Here is a 17,502-nt window from a genome sequence, read left to right on the forward strand (position 1 = left end):
ATACTTTATAGGGTCGGAGATGCCTCCTTCTACATGTTACATACATTTCCTGCCGGCACAAAGGTATAATTGTACCCTATGGGTAGCGGGTATAAATAATAGGAGGCGTATCCGAGCTCACGAATTATAAACGACGAACAAGATTTTATTTTTGGAAGACAATGAGGTTAAATATTAAATCTCATTTTGTAAGCTTACAAAGCTTCTTTCCCAAACTTATGCAAATTTTAAGTAGCTCTCAAGTGACATATGCAATGGTAACTGTTTATGTTGCTTTGGCCTAGGCCTTGCATAATTATATCTCAGAATTTACAAAAGCTAAATAAACTACATAAATTGCAGAGTTCCCTTAAACCGGTCAATGTGATCGGCTTACTGACAAAAATAGAAGAGAAACAATATGTCTCTTCTTGATTCGAACACATTTCGCAATACATTTTAACAATAACTTTTCTCGGCACTATAGAGCAAGTGCTAAATAATATTGCTCTGAAAAAGACTGGCAAAACAATAGAGCCCGCCCAAACGATCTCTTATTGCTTGAGCTTGAGCAATATATTTAAATGTAATGCAAGCACTGACGTTACTCTAAAGAGTAATTTCGGCTTGAAATATGCCAGATTGTCTCCCAATTTGTTTGCAATGGCTTATACGATGGCTGATTACTATTCTCTGTAATTTCTATCTGGAAGTCTACAAGCTATGTCGAGAACGTTGTCACCGGATTCAATTAACAGAGGGATGCGATGGCTATCGTACTCAATTCTAATAGCTTCGCCAGAAAATGTACTCTCTACTAAGAAATTTTTTAAGAATACTGTATTTTAAACATTTCTTAATCAATTCAATTGTCTGTAGAATTTGTCTTGCTTATGATTACCACGAGTATTCGAGAAAGATCAGGTCGACCAAGGCAGAGATCCGCAGGTTGGGCCGAAGTCTGATATGAAGAGTTGGATAGATGACTAGAATAGGAGTTGAGGGTGTATGCGAGGCGACAACAGAAACGTCGACAAGTTGATCAACCGCTTTTAATAATGCATCTGAAATAGATATTTGGTCAAGATAGGTGTCAAGAACAATCTTCTTTCGAAGACCGTATTGGGCTCCGGGAATTCTTGTATGGCCCTTTGCTTTTCTTGGTCGATTGTAGTAACAGCCAGTAGTAGCCAATGACAACAAACAAAATTGTTATAGAAATAAACAGATTTTTGTTGTTACAACATTTTTTAAACCTTTAAGCACAAATTCAGTCGCATGCTACGGAAGGGTTGTAAGATCTGAGCGTCTGTAGAGATAATTTATCTATCCATTAATATAATTAATTAAGAATTTGTCTATTGCAGGATTGGTTCCATTTATTACAAAATTTGAGTTAGAAAGAAAATTGTTTTCTTCTCAAGCATTGATATACAAATATGCAGCTTTTCTCTGGTACCTTTATTATTGCTTGTAGTTGAATTGTGGTGTTGAATGCAATATGCTTTTTCATTTAACGATCTGAAAAAAAGAACTAAACGTACATTTTCAAGTTGGGTCCAGTCGCCAACAAAAATTGTAGCAACTGTGAAGGTAACAGAAAAATTCAGAAACTATCCTGTTTACAGAGAGCTAAATAGTCGTTTACATAGTCGTCACTCTCAAATTTTACACCTAGGTTTTCTTCTCTACAGTAGCCAAGATTTCACGTAATACTACTTTTACTAATAAACTCATCAAATTTGAATACTGTTCATAAGAAAACAAGATAGAGCAGCTTTTTCACAAAAACAGTCTACATATTTAATAGCTTCTTCTCGTGGAATGCCATCGTCTTACTACGTTAGAACACAATTCCCTAACGATATCCTCATTAGCTTCTTGCAGAAACAAGTGAAATATAATAAATAAATACAATAATAACTAATATACCAAAAAAAGCCTTTTATAAATGTTAGTATTTTTAAATACTAACATTTATAAAAGTCGTTATATATTTTAACGATCTATCCATTTTCTCATTTTTATATGATTAAAGTGTTTTGTAATACTTTAAAGTGGGTTTTCTTAATGTTTATTTTTCCTGCACATTATTCTTATATCATTGTAGCCCAAAATTAAATGAATATGTTATCGACTTTTTTGAAAAAACGCCACCAATGTCAACATTCACATTTGGATTTTTCATATCAGCCCTTCAACTATACAAGAATACAAATATCACGACGTTCTCTCAACCTATTATTCAGATGTGGACTTTGAAAGACGACGAAAATCAATTAGAGGTAGAGTATTTTAAATTATATAATAAAGTTTTTATTTTAAATATATCGCAGAATCATTTGGTAAAGAATGCATAATTATTACTTATTCTGATAAGCACAACAAGGTTTGTTTGTTTTTGTTTGCTATCACGATGTTTCACAGACTGTTCTCAGAACTTAGCATATTTTCGATTCACATGAATTTTATCAAGTTACGAAATCTAGAAGGACTATCGGCATCTTTTTCCAGCTAATCAGTTAACGTCCTACGACCAGACCTCACTCAGCAGCAGAGCGCATCTCCGTTTCTCCCGTACGATACTCACCTACAAAAATCCTGCGCTGCGATATAGCCTTACAAATCATACATTCTCGTTTACTGACTTTAAAACACATTTTTTTCTGTTCTTCAGTTAAATTTTATTAATAAACTTTTCTTCACATAACATTTTAAGCGTTAATACAAAAACAAGCTAATTTATTTCCTTACATTAATTTATAAATTCTGCGCAGTCACCTCGACCCCTGCCATAACTAGACATTCTGTTATTGTTTTATTGTCATTCATTCTCCACTTGGGAATTCAAGGAGAATCTATGAATACTACACACTTACGTCCCTGTAGGTAATGATGAAAATGTTTTATGGTATTGACAACAGCCAAAGTCTCCAGTTTATACAATTGATATTTCGATTTAGCAGGCGACGTGCATTTGCTAAAAATGTTGAAAATTGTATATTATAAAATATATTATTTTTATTTTATATATTAAATATATTATTTTTGAAATAAATCTTTCGATTTCAAACAGCCAATGGGTTTAAAGTCTCATACAAATTTGGCACAAACTGGCGAAAGTAAGAAGCTAACCCTAACCCTATTACCATTTTTGAAGTTGTCAACTCTACCAACACTTGAATTTTGCGTGGATTCCGTCAAATCTTAGTTTTTAGAAAGGAACAGTGTCATATTGAATGAAAATACAGACTTCTTCAAGTTTTTATCACGATCTGCAAACTGTTGAAAGCTACATATTTATTTTCGGTCACTATTAAGATATTGTCGATGTAGACGATGGCCGAACTATAGGCAAGATTACAAAATGCTTTATATTATAGTGTCCTGAAACACGGATGGTTTTTTAAAATATTGTCAAGAATTTATTTTGGTCTTCTGGCGTGACAAAAGCTGTGCCTTGAATTGAATCGACAATATATATGTAAATGAAGACGCCGGTCATATCTAGCCATCAAAAATAGCTTTCCCCGCGCAACCTATTATTATAATCAGAAATTAGAGGCAATGAATATTTTTCTGCCAGTGTATTTTCATTCAAAGTACTGTAATTACTACCATTATTCATTAAAACTATTTGCTCTTTGTCATCATCGCTAATTCTATAAGGTCAGCATTGCACTCTTTTTTTGCGGATCTATTATCTGTGGTGTTCCCTCTATAAACCAATCAGAGTAGCCTTTCAGTATCGACATCTACAGAATTTTCTTAATTTGCAAAAGCTACGACATCAACTCTTTAATATTTACACTAATGCCCTGGACAAGCAATACTTACGTGGAGAAGCAATACGTGACATTTGTCAATTACAACAACAACTGTTCGATATTTATTTTAGAACAAATTCGTTACGTATGGAAGTCGTTTTTCTTTGAATAGTGAACATTCAGCACCGGAGTCAGAACAAAACGCAATAGAGTGATTTTCTTATTATTCCCTTTGAAAGGAACATCACGTGTCATGTCTCATCACGTTGCACTTGGGATATCAAATGTTTGATCGATCTTTAACTACAATTACTGTTACTGTTTTGATAGTAGCCTTTTGCGTTTTTTCCCCTTTCTTTCCAGTCGACTACAGTGTTGCCAACGTTTGTTGAAAAAAAACTGTTTTTCACGGGAAAAACGATACAAAAAAGCTGAAAAATTAGAATGCGATTGTACATTTACAGTAACTGCACAAAATTCTTCTTTCATACGTGTCGTCTCTACGTGCATAAGTTTTAGGCTCACCGCTTGTTAGCCAGCCAAGCGTCCCGATATTTTTATACCCGCTACCCATAGGGTAGAAGGGTATTATAACTTTGTGCCGGCAGGAAATGTATGTAACAGGTAGAAGGAGGCATCTCCGACCCTATAAAGTATATATATTCTTGATCAGCGTCAACAGCCGAGACGATATAGCCATGTCCGTCTGTCCGTCCGTCCGCCTGTCCGTATGAACACCTAGATCTCAGAGACTATAAGAGATAGAGCTATAATTTTTTTTCGACAGCATTTGTTATGTTTGCACGCAGAAAAATCGAATAACAAGCGTAATTTTAAAGCTAGAGTTACGAATTTTGGTATATATGATAACTACTATATTAGTTATGATTGCTGAATATTTATTTGCGATCAGATAAAAATTGTCGAAGTTATTAAGGAAATACTTTTGTATGGGTAAAAACGCCTACTTACTAGGGTCTGAGTTGCTTTGGCTGACAATCTGGTATATTGTGCCGTCTATGGTATATTTTGAATGCGGTACTATATCGATATACCACATATACCATTTGGTATATTTTTAGTATTTTTGCAGTATATTTGGTATATTTTGAGAATAATACCGCAAAATATATTGCTTTTATTCAAAATGGGTAGCGGGTATCTCACAGTCGAGTACACTCGACTGTAGCTTTCTTACTTGTTTTTTTTTTATATTTTAATGGCATGTTAAATGCTTCGACATATCCTGAATGGAAGGATTATTATGTTGACCAAATATGGTTAAAAATTACGTTTTGTTTTATTTAAGGAAACGTATATAAAGATTGTCACCATTTATAACAAAATTAAACATTATTTTGGGACACATATTCCCCTATCGAAAATTGATGTGGTTTGCATACCTGACTTGCCTCTAGCCCGACCTGTGGATAATTGGGGATTGTTACTTTTTGGGTAAGTTAATTTTACATTGATAATTATATTAGCTTGACTTGTTTATATATTTTAGAAAAAGAGATCTTCTTAGAAAAGGACTTTACGACATAACTCATGAACTTATTTATCAATGGCTAGGTTCGTGGGTGACGCCCAATTGGTGGAATGATGCCCATCTTAATAAAGCAATTGCTAGTTTTTTGGCGTCTGATATTGTATTAGAGGTAAGCTCATGTTTCCTATGTGAATATTATAACTTCAATTTAATCAATAAACATTGCAGATGGATGGAGGCGTTGAATTTAATGGAAAATATCCAATGACTACACTGTATTCATTGTATTACGAATTCAGTAAAAGATACCCACATTCACGTATAACTGGAATGAAACAAGAGACAATTTCACATAAAACAGAGTTAGTATTACGAATGCTTAATTTTACGTTGAGCAAAAAATCTTTTCAAATTGGAATACGAAATTTCATTTTGGAATATCAATATAAGACATTTTGTGGAGATGACTTTTGGGAATCTTTAAACTCACAATCACTAAAAGATGGAACACTTAAGCCTCATTTAAATGTGGGGGTCATCGTAAATACTTGGTTTGCATATCACCGTCTTCCAGTAGTCAAAGTCCTTAGAGATTACACTGAAAAAACGGCAATTCTGCAGCAAAAAGTGTATCTAAGAGAACGGCCGCATGATGTTCCAGAACAAGAAAAAATGCTTTGGTGGATTCCAATTCTACTTAATAGACAGGATGGTCTGAATTTTTCAAGTGGTTGTCCTTATCTCTGGATGGAGAATAAGAAGCAAATAAATATACAAAATATGCCCGAAAAAGATCAATTTATAATTATAAATTATGAAGAAATTGCACCTTTTCCAGTTAATTACGACAATAAAAATTGGAAAATGTTGTCAGATTTCTTACAAACTGACAATGGAAGGAAACAAATTCCACCATATACAAGGTAAATATGTAACTACATAGACATACATATATAAATATATATGTGTGTACTAACAAAGCTATATTTATTTTTTAACCACATTTTGCTTATATGTAAATTAATTCAAACGATTCATACTATATTATTTATTAGTTTTATTGTACGTATGAACAAATAAATTCATTTAGTTAACAAAGCAAATTGATTTATGCGATTTCACGTCTGTTCAGTGAACAGTGTTCACCACGCGCTTGAAAACAGAAGAGAGTGATCTTTTCGTTTCCGGTTAACCTCGATAGCTCTAACTAGATAACATAGATTTCTTAGAAAATACCAATATTTCTCATTAAGTGTAACTTATAAAATACCAATATATCACATTCGTGTTTAAATAGCGTATTGTTGAAACTCCGCTTTCGGTCACCCTGGTCTCACATGATCAGCTGTTGTGGACCGCACTATTGATTCGTTTTACTTAACTACTCCCCTCCTCGAGTTTAAGGCCGCCCTCGCCCGACCCTATCTCCGCAACGACGTCCCTCAACTGCTTTGCAGACTTCTTCGCAATGATGACGCGTCGACAGGTGAGGCCGACACAGATGAGCACGCAACACACGGCTGCCACGAAGAATGCCACATTGTAGATGCGATGCGTTCCGGCTGCTTCCTTAAACTTCTCGATCTCCTTCAGGTTACGTTCATTTAGCTGAAGGTACGGGAGGCTCAGAAGTTCTGAGTCAGAACATCTTGGCTGGCGGTGATGTTCAAGATGGGAGAGTTGGCGATTCCAGGGACTCTATTCTGGGCGTTGTTGTGGTTGATGAACAGAGTCCCGTTGATCTTGGCTCTGTTGTTGAAGGTGATGAGGTGTGTGCCCTGCACTCTGACTTCAGTACTGTTGTCGACTTGAATCATTGGTGGATTATCGTTCTCAGGATGAAGTTTTTATAAATAGTTACATTTTTACAAGAAAATCTGAGTAAGGTCACTTATCAGTGTGTCAAACCAAATTGATCTTAAGTCTGCATGATCTAATACGTTTAGGCTAACAATGTAAGCTTTTGCAAGGGAAATAACCAAGACTAACTTCATCGAAAACATTCTGCTCCTAGCCAATAGTCTCATAAAGACGGCTTGTGTCGATTTGTGAATCTTTGAATTCCTTTAAAGTTTGGTTGACTGTGGAGGTTAGTTTATTTATTCGATCCAGAGCTCTAGCGTTTATTTCGACCTGCCTACAGTTAGAATTTATTAGCTTAATCTCTGTAAATCTAGTTTTTTCTAAAAATGCGTGTTTTTTTATTTTTACTTTAGCTATTTGTTTTCTGCAGAGAGGTTACCCACCACTAACGGAAGATTGATGGAACTTATGGCAAGGTGGCTAAATACAAATGTGCCTAGCGGCTGACAAATATATGTGCCTAGTGGCTAGAAAATATAAATGCCTAATGGCTGATGAAAATATCAAATAAGTGCCTAGTGGCTAAAAAATATAAATGCCTAGTGGCTAAAGAATATATGTGCCTAATGGCTGGAAAAAAGGAAAGGGGGTCATTTTATGTTGTCTTTATGAACCACCCTCCCCTTAATAAGTACCGTGGTCCCCAGGTCCGCTTCCACCGCTCTTTCTTCGCACAATGGCGTCAACTTGTTTCCCAGCCTTCTGTTGGATTTAATCAATACTTTCTCGCCAACCTCAAAGACTCTATTCTGCAGCAAAGCATTTTCCCTGCTCCTTAGCGCGTTTTAAGCGTTTCTGATTTTGCTTTGGATTTGGTTTTGAGGTTCGTCCGAATGCGCCTGAACTACATCGACCGGCCTTCTGTTAATAATAAAGTGGATCGATTTATTGTACTCCGTTGCCGCCAACAAAATAACTTCTACTGTGTCACTCATTTTTTTGTCGATTTTTAGACACCTAGCAAGCTCTAGCAAGGTGCTATGAAAGCGCTCTACTTGCCCATTCGAAACACTGTGCAGCAGTGGAGCATTTGCAATGTTGACGCCGAAATTGTTGGCCAGCATTGTTGAAATTGTTTGTGAGTTCAACGACGGCTCATTGTTACAATAGATTGTCTTAGCTTTTGGGAAAAAAATCATCAATTGAAGAAGCGCCGGCTTCAGATCTTCAATGGTTCTTGACGGAATGGGCTGTACTACAGCGAACTTGGAGAATTTGTCAATGCAGATGAGGAAAAATTTTTTGTCAGTGGAAAAGATGGGTATGTGTATCATTTCCCCCGTGTGTGAAGGGACTGGTGTCTCACCTAGTTCTTGCTTCCTAGGGTGCCTGTCGTATTTGGCCCTGCGGCATACCTTACAATTCAACGTTATCTCGTTCGCGAGCTTTGTCATTTTTGGGAAGTAATATTCTATTAAGACCTGCTTGACGTTCTCTTGTACTGCCCTGTGGGCGCGATTATGTTCATCCGTCAAGATTGCCCTTCTCTCATTGACGTCGAAGATGTCAGCGACTATCTTCTTGCAATGATGGAATTTCGTCACTGGGAATGTTCTAACCAGTTCATCTTGAATCTGGGCGAGGTTGTGGAGGTCGTAATGGATCGCGTTGACCACCTTGGGGTTGACCGCAATTTTTATTTCCCTAATTAAGGATTCCCTGTCTACGAAATGAAGCGTATGCCGTGTTTTTTCTCGGAACAATATGACTTTCCTTGTTAAAGGGTACTTTGCCTCCTCAATCACGATCTGATTTCTAAAGCAATTTATTGGCTTATCGGAGGTCTCGATGGTGTAAGTGACAGATGCTTCGCTGTGTATCGTAGCGACGTCAGAGCCGGGGATGTTGTCTACAAGGGAATTCACGTTTTGCCGTGATAGTGGCAAAGATAAGGTCCATACAATTGCTAGGAGTTCACGCTCGTTAGTAGCGTAGTTCGCCTCTCTGTCTTTGAGAGTTCTAGAAATCATTGTGACTGGACGGCCATTCTGTGAGAGGACCGCCCCAATGCCGTACGCCGAGGCATCGGTGGTCAGATCGAATGGCTGCTTGTAATCAGGATACATTAGCATGACCTCTTCGGATGCCAGAATATTTCTTAGTTTTTCGAAAGCGTTGCGCTGTTTTTCGTTAAAACACACAGGAATATTTTTTGATCTGTATTTGCCGATTGTGCCGTTTTCACCTTTTAAGATGTCGGACACTGGTTTTGCGATGGCAGCAAAGTCTTTCACAAAACACCTATAGTAGCTGGCTAGACCTAAGAAGGATCTAACCTCGTATAGGTTTTTGATTCATGGTAATGCTGAATGGCCCTTACTTTTTCGGGGTCAGTTCTAGCTCCCTGATCAGTGACTATAAACCCAAGGTATTCTACGCTTGTTTTGAAAAACTTAGATTTTTCTTTAGCGACCCCCATGTTTGCTTCACTTAATCTTTTCAAAATTCCGTCAACGTGTTTGAAATGATCGTCTTCGTTTTTTTAAAAAATTATAACATCTACGTAAACGTAGCATGTCTTACCGATTTCTTCGCGGAGCATATCGTCGATGGCTCTCTGGAAGATGCTTCCCGCGTTCTTCAGACCGAACGGAAGCCTACAAAATTCGTACTTGCCTTCATTTACGGAAAATGAGGTTTTTTCACGATCACGTTCCGCCAGAGTTATCTGGTGGTAGCCTGACTTCAGGTCCAGTGTCGTGAAGTACTTTGCTTGTCCGAGGTTCGCCAATATTATTCATATGTTTGGCATTGGGTATTTGTCGGCAATGGTTTTTGAGTTCAGCTTCCTGAATTCTATTACCATACGTTTTTCCTTGTTACCCATTTCGTCGACACCTTTTTTGTCAACAACCCAAATTGGGTTGTTATATGGTGATTTGGACTTCTGTATGATTTTGTCTTTAAGGAGGTCTTTTACCTCCGAATCGACGAAGTCGGCCACGCCCATAGGGTAAGGGTGTAGCTTAGAGTATACAGGCTCCTCGTCCTCCGTTCGTATGGTCGCTACAACCGAAGTGTTGAACGGTAATGCCTCGTCTGGGTCGGCGAATGCCTTGACCCTGAGCTTTAGCATCTGTGGGAATTTCGCTTTAACACATGATGGAGCTTCTATAAATGCTGCTGTTGTGAGATTAACGCTTACACATTTATGATACTGGATAGTCTCGGATTTAGAGCCTACCCTTAATTGCTTGCTTTTTAAGCATAACTCGACTCCTGCTTGAGCTAGGAGGTCATGGCCTATAATGCCATCAAATGTTGACAGGTTGTTTATCAAAAAAATGGGGCGGTTACGCCGAAGATTTGTAACAAGCATTTTTCGGTAACTTTGTTTGAGCCATGGATTGAATAAATCGAGAATGGCTTATCGACAGGGGAAATGGATTTTAGTTGCTGAAATGGCTTTATGTAGCTCTTTGTAGCGCCCGTGTCGATTAAAAATTTTCTGCTGACCCCTGCTACTCTTTGCTGAATAAACGGTAGCAGGGACTCTCCCCTAAAAAATTGACTGTATCATGATCTGAGTCTGCGTCTATATTGCTGACGGCTGCAGTGGCTGTTTCATTGTAGGAGGGGAACGTTTGCGCCTGCAATGTGTCTGGCGTAACGTGATCAACTCTTTGTCGCTGACCTCGTATAGACGTGCGCTGAGAGGCGGATCGTTTCGGGTTTTGGGTGTAGTTATTTCCCGAGGGACTTGGCTTTGAGAACGCCGTTTTTTTACGAAATTTGGACGAGGATGGGTCTACGTCCATTGGCTAAGGCGTATATGAGTTGTTTGGTTTGTTTTGTTCCTGGTCACCTTGCTTGCTACCCTGCTGCTGCCTAAAATGTGGGGATTTGGACTGTTTCCAGTTTGATTTTTGGTCTTTCCCTTGAATCTTCTGTTCCGCTCTGTTGGCTTTTTCTTCTAAGCTTTTAGCGAAGTTAGCTGCAAAAGCGTACCTTTCGTGATTTAATTCAACCTCTTGCGCAAGGGCTAAAGCCGTAGGCAGGTCTTTAGGGTTTGCAGCAAAAAGTATATCTGTGAGACTACGTTTAAGCCCGGAAACAAAAACTCGCAACGCATCGTCGCGGAATTTGTTACGTAAGCCCTTCGCTAGGGCTGGCTCATAACTCATGTTGACTTTGTTTATTAAAAGAGTGAGCTTTTTCTCGACCTCGTCATGATATTGGAGAAGTGGCATGTTACCCTGTCTCAACGTACCAAGCTCTTGTTCAATGACATGCATTGGGCGCTTGTCACTGTATGTGAAGTCAAGGCGACTTATGATTGCTTCAAAGTTATAACTGTACCAAAAGAGGCAAGAACTGCATCGGCAGGGCCTCGAATTTTACTCCTAATTATGATTACTGCCTGATAATGGCGTGAACTGCCATTATACGGTTTGAAAATGTCGTAGACGGCTAACGCCGCTTGTCTCCAAGAGACATACGACTCTTGGACCCCTGCAAATTCTTACAGGCATTTGACGGAATCCAATAGATCCAATGGCTCGTCGCAACGTACGTCGTTTCTTATCTCTATTGCAGCATATGTCTGCACTTCCGGTTGTTCAACGCGAAACGTTGCCATCTGGCTTGACAATTCGTTGATTCTCTGTATCAGCTCTTGTTTCTCCCGCTGGATTGCGGCTGCTTGCTCAGCTAAAGCGTTGGCGATAGCTGCCTCGACTACAATTCTAAGCTGCTATGGGTCCATGGCTGCCTGAGGGTTTCTGTGACTGTGCCTATATGCAATAACTCTACCTCCAAGAATTCTAATGTGGCTTTGAGTGTCTGACCCTGAACTGTTAGATTCTTGTTTATTCTATAAATACTTAACGGCGAGCTCATAAGTTGTGGTAGTGAACTTTTAATCTGCTGGCGTCAAAGATAAACATGAGCCTATTCACAATCAACCAAAGGAAGGTGTTTTATTTTTCAATAATGAATATTTAACTGAGTTACAAAATATAGCGGCTATGCTAAATGTTATTTAATAGACTTAAGTTGCTGACTTAAAAACACTTTGCTACAAGGAGCTTTACTTACATGATTTGTTATTGTTGTAGGCTATAATTCCCGCGCAGCAGTCTCCGGTTTGTGGTTATTGTTGTAGGGTGTAGTTCCCGCGCAGCAGTCACCGGTTTGTAGTTATTTTGTGGGGTACAGTTCCCGCGCAGCAGTCATTGGTTTGTGGTTGCTGCTTTGTATTGTGGCCACAGTTTGCAGCTGATGCGACTGCGCTGCCGACGTCGGCGTTACGTTTTGCTGCGCTGCTGTTGTTGCGGGCTTTTGTCAAATTGACTTTTGTCAAATAGCTTGGAGCTGTATTTGAAGTTGTTGCCTTTTGTTGCAGTTTGGTCAACGTTGTTGATTTTTCGTTTTTATAACCGCGATATTCAAACGCGTGGGTAACTGGTTGGGCGCCAATTAATTCAAACGATTTATACTATATTTTTTATTAGTTTTATTGTATGTATGAACAAATAAATTCATTTAGTTAACAAAGCAAATTGATTTATGCGATTTCACGTCTGTTCAGTGAACAGTGTTCACCACGCGCTTGAAAACAGAAGAGAGTGATCTTTTCGTTTCCGGTTAACCTCGATAGCTCTAACTAGATAACATAGATTTCTTAGAAAATACCAATATTTCTCATTAAGTGTAACTTACAAAATACTAACATGTCTTATTAAGTGTAACTTACAAAATACCAATATATCACATTAAGTGTAACCAACTTATAATTCTGAGTATCTACACTTTGGTATATGTTTCGTGTTTAAATAGCGTATTCTCCGCTTTCGGTCACCCTGGTCCCACATGATCAGCTGCTGCGGAGCGCACTATTGATTCGTTTTACTTAACTTGCATACATATATAATATAACATAAAGTTTTTTGTTCGTCCTCGACGAACTGTTAATTTATAGGAAAATTGCACTATTCTGCGCACTTGAAAAATACAAAGAAATTTCTCATGATAACGGTATAAAAACATAGACTGATTAATTTAGAACCTCCTAAGTCGCCCATAATAAGTCAATACTCTACCCTGAAGCATTGTATGTATATTTAATGTACATATATAATCATAATATCATTAATTTAAACTGCAAATGAATTTTCATATACCATAAAAACACGTAAGAAAGCTACAGTCTTGTGCTCGACTGTGAGATACCCGCTACCAATTTTGAATAAAAGCAAAATATTGCGGTATTATTCTCAAAATATACCAAAATACTACAAAATACTTAAATATATCAACTGGTATGTTGTTATATCGATATAGTACAACATTCAAAATATACCATAGACGGCACAATATACCAGATTGTCGGCCAAAGCAACTCAGACTAGAGGTGGAGAACTATCGATGGCACTATCGGGACTATCGATGGTTGGCCACTATCGACACGCTCTCGATAGCGGCGCGCACTCTCGATAGTGGTCAATCGCTATCCGTATACCCGCTTCCTCCGTAGAGACGGAGAGGGTCTTCAGCAAAGCAGGACAAATCTTTTCAAATAGGCGTACAAAATTATTGGTTGAAATTAATATTTAAATAGCAGTTAAGAAAAACCTAAAAAATAAAACTTCATATTATTTGAATTACAATTATTTATTATTTTTAGATAAAGATTGGAAAACCAATTTCATTACTCTCATACTTTAAACAAATATGGATTATTTTAAAAACTAATTAAATTATTTTCTTTTACTGTACTATCGACAACTATCGACGCTAGATTTTCCTTGCTATCGTCGATAGTCGATAGTTTATGGAAATTATCAATAACTATCGATTGCGCAGACTATCGATAGTTCTCCACCTCTAACTCAGACCCCTAGTAAGTGGGCGTTTTTGCCCATACAAAAGTATTTCTTTAATAACGTCGACAATTTTTATCTGATCGCAACCAAATACCGCAAAATATATTGCTTTTATTCAAAAGGGGTAGCGGGTATCTCACAGTCGAGTACTTTCGACTGTAGCTTTCTTACTTGTTTTTTTTTTTAATTTTTTTGTTTATTGGCTTTGTTGTTGGCTATTGTTGTCGTCCGTGCTTTATCTGTTATTTCTCAGAGCGCTGCTTCAGAAACGATCATACTCTTTTTTTTTTAAATCGTTTGTTGTTATTGTTGTTCTTAACATCCCATTTTGCATTATTAATTTTTCAAGAAGTCGAAAGTATTGAGGTAGCTGTTGTTTGCGTTTATGACTGGTGAAGATTCCTCCACATGAATTGGCCGTGCTGGCCGTGGTTGCAATAAATAAAAAACTGGGAATCTGAAAAGGGAAATATTCAAAAAGCTGTCTGATTGAAAACTATACAAAGACTTCTTTGACCGGTCCGTTATGAGATCAAACTTTAGGCCACCTAGATAAAAATATCTTTTCCCCACCGGTGACATACATATTCTACTCGTCAAATTGTAACAATTCGGTCTCTAATACTACCGGTCATGTTTTATCGTGTATGTTTAGTTAAAGTATGACAAAATCATCTCTTTGGCAATTTTAGACTTCAATTTTTGGAATGCGTCTTCTTGCTTGTCGCCCCAAACGATTACTTCACGGCCCTTTAACAGTCTCCTCAAGAGTTCAGTATTATCAGCCGATCAGCTACGAGCTTCCCAATATATGTGATAAACCCAAAAATCTACGTATCTCTTCTTTATTCTGGGGAACTCTGAACCTTGTGATGACTGACTTTTTCTGGGTCGACTTCAATGCCCTTGTCCGACAAGAAGTGGCCCAAGAGCTCAATCTCTGAGTTCTCACTACGCATTTCTTGTCATTTAGCACTATGTTGGCTCGAAATACGCTTTTAACAGTCTCCAGCGTTTTATCGTGTTCCTCCAAGCTATTTCTAATTTAATGCGTTGGGCAGGGCGACAACAACTCTTCCATTAATTTAAAAAAATCTCTAGAGTTGAGTTTACACGCCGCGGTATGCAATAAATGTGGTGATCTCGCGACTACCCTCGTCCAGCTCCAACTAGTGACATACGTTTTTAAAGACCAGCCGTCCAGAAAAATATGTATCGAAAGTTGGTAACGGATAATTTTCGCGCCGTATGTCTTTGTTGCCCGTCGCATTTACAGACATACTCGTACTCGAATGTCACCATTGTCTTTGAAAGCAGTTACGACTGGAGATCCAAGGGCTTGGTCCCAATACGGTTTCAGATTTAACGCCTCGTCCAGCTTATCAGTAATTTTAATCTCCAACGCTGTTGGTACTCATTTTACGGGTTGTTGTATCGGAATTACCAACTCGTCATCGGAGAGTTTAACTACGACATTGCACTATTTGGGAAATAAAACAACCTTCTTAATTCGATTTGCGTCTAAACCAAGTTTTAGAACGTTGTGTTCGATGGCCGTGTTACGTCTCAAAACTGATTGTTTACCCTTTTCGATTAGGTAAACGTAAAACAATCAGTTCTGGATTATTTTGTACTGAAATCGGAGCCTTGAAAACCTGCAACACTTTGAGTAGGAAATAATCGGATGCGTAGGCGCGAAACTGGCTTGCAAATTCCACCCGAGTGTTAAACACTCTTGTTCCACAAAGTTTCTCCAATCTGACTGACTTACCAGATTGCATTTTGAGCCTGAATCAATGATCATATCGACTGTATCGCCACAAATTTTGAAAGGGATTTCTACCTACCTTTTAACAGTCTTAATGCCAATATCACCAGATGTGGCCTTTATTGTCGAATTTTCATTGCGTCTCGATGAAACCTTATCCTTCTAGCGATATTACGGCCCTAAAAAAGTCTCTTTCAAAAGTGAAGTTCCGCAGTGGCGAAAAATATTCGTTCAGCTTGGTGATGAGGGGTGGGAATACATAGTACTTTGCCTGCTCGTTTAACGGAATTAAGGCCCCTGAAATGTTGTACCGCCGAGGTACAGAAACTTGTTCGTCTTCTTATAGGCGGAGGTGATCTCTTCCATGTCTAGCACTCTGTTCGCCATAGCGCTTTGTCCATTGTCAGGCACAGAAATGATTTAAGGTCAGTCATGATTATATTCAACTGAGAAATTCATAAAATTCAAGAAATTTATAAAACAAAACAAAACAAGTAAGAAAGTTACAGTCGAGTGTGCTCGACTGTGAGATACCCGCTACCCATTTTTAATAAAGGCAAAATATTGCAGTATCATTTTCAAAATATACCGAAAATACTAAAAATATACAAAATGGTATGTTTGGTATATCGATATAGTACCCCATTCAAAATATACCATAAACGGCACAATGTGCCAGATTGTCGGCCAAAGCAACTCAGACCCCTTGATCTGCGTGCAAACATAACAAATGCTGTCGAAAAAAAATTATAGCTCTATCTCTTCATGATGGATCTTACATTGGCGCATACATATTTTCTCAATTGACACGAAACATCGCAAATCGAAAGTACGCGATATTTCCCAGTGCTAGTCATGGTTCAATTTCTAACTGATACAAAATTTATGTGTGGTGGAACATAACTATTTGTTAAAAAAAATATGTGTGAACATAAAATTTCATGAACAATTTAAATACTAGACTAGGCATATTAAAAATGTACCAATATGAAAAAAGTGATCCAATCTACCAACGCATAAAAAATTTACCAGTTTTGGTACATTTGTACCAAAAATGGCAACCGTGGCTATATCGTCTCGGCTGTTGACGCTGATCAAGAATATATATACTTTATAGGGTCGGAGATGCCTCCTTCTACCTGTTACATACATTTCCTGCCGGCACAAAGTTATAATACCCTTCTACCCTATGGGTAGCGGGTATAAATAGCCTTAAGATCTGAATGATTCTTGGTCAATTTCATTTTATTTGGTTTTTAAATAACTTTTATTTATTAAAACACGATTGGCTTTATTTTCTTCGAAATTAACATTTTATTGCGCTATTCTATTTCTGTTTTCTTTGATTTTTGTTATGCAACAACCGCAATTAAATCGGTCATTGTATTCAATCTCATTCTTTTTATTTCCTTTTCATTCACTCTTCTATTTCCATTAAAATAGATTTTCGTTTTGCAACAGTCATAATGACTGGTGGTGAAACAAAATAAATACAAATTTAAGTGTTTTAATTAATTTGTTTTATTTTAAATAATTATGGATCATCATATTTTTTACATATGTATGTATATTAATTTTTTTTTCGGTGCATTTTGCACTAACACATGATACAATAATACATGTATCATGAACTAACATATTTCATACAAACGTCGCAATTTGTTGTTGTTGCAAAAACCGATTTGCCACCATTTCCGAAGTGGACGGGGTGTTTTTGAACATGGGGTATTTGACAATCAGCATCACTTGCTACGTCTTGACTTGACTGATAGTCCACCTCTTGACCTCTTTGGCCAAACGAAATACAAA

At 37.6% G+C, this 17,502-nt stretch overlaps 1 protein-coding gene across 4 annotated transcripts in view; it reads left to right on the forward strand.

The window, feature by feature from the left end:
* The window catches only part of LOC117573245 (leucyl-cystinyl aminopeptidase), a 73,675-nt gene that overhangs the window by 43,937 nt on the left and 12,236 nt on the right, over window positions 1–17,502 (forward strand). For 3 of the 4 annotated variants that reach the window (XM_034256304.2, XM_052007706.1, XM_052007707.1), the window contains 4 exons: window positions 2,090–2,264; window positions 5,056–5,201; window positions 5,257–5,407; window positions 5,467–6,161. In XM_034256304.2, coding sequence (XP_034112195.2) covers window positions 2,090–2,264; window positions 5,056–5,201; window positions 5,257–5,407; window positions 5,467–6,161 — 1,167 coding nt within the window. Of the gene's footprint in view, window positions 1–2,089; window positions 2,265–5,055; window positions 5,202–5,256; window positions 5,408–5,466; window positions 6,162–17,502 lie in introns of those variants that run through there. The other variant, XM_052007708.1, reaches the window with a different exon arrangement.

Source organism: Drosophila albomicans, chromosome 2R (assembly GCF_009650485.2).
Source record: "Drosophila albomicans strain 15112-1751.03 chromosome 2R, ASM965048v2, whole genome shotgun sequence".
Taxonomy (NCBI): Eukaryota; Metazoa; Arthropoda; class Insecta; order Diptera; family Drosophilidae; genus Drosophila; species Drosophila albomicans.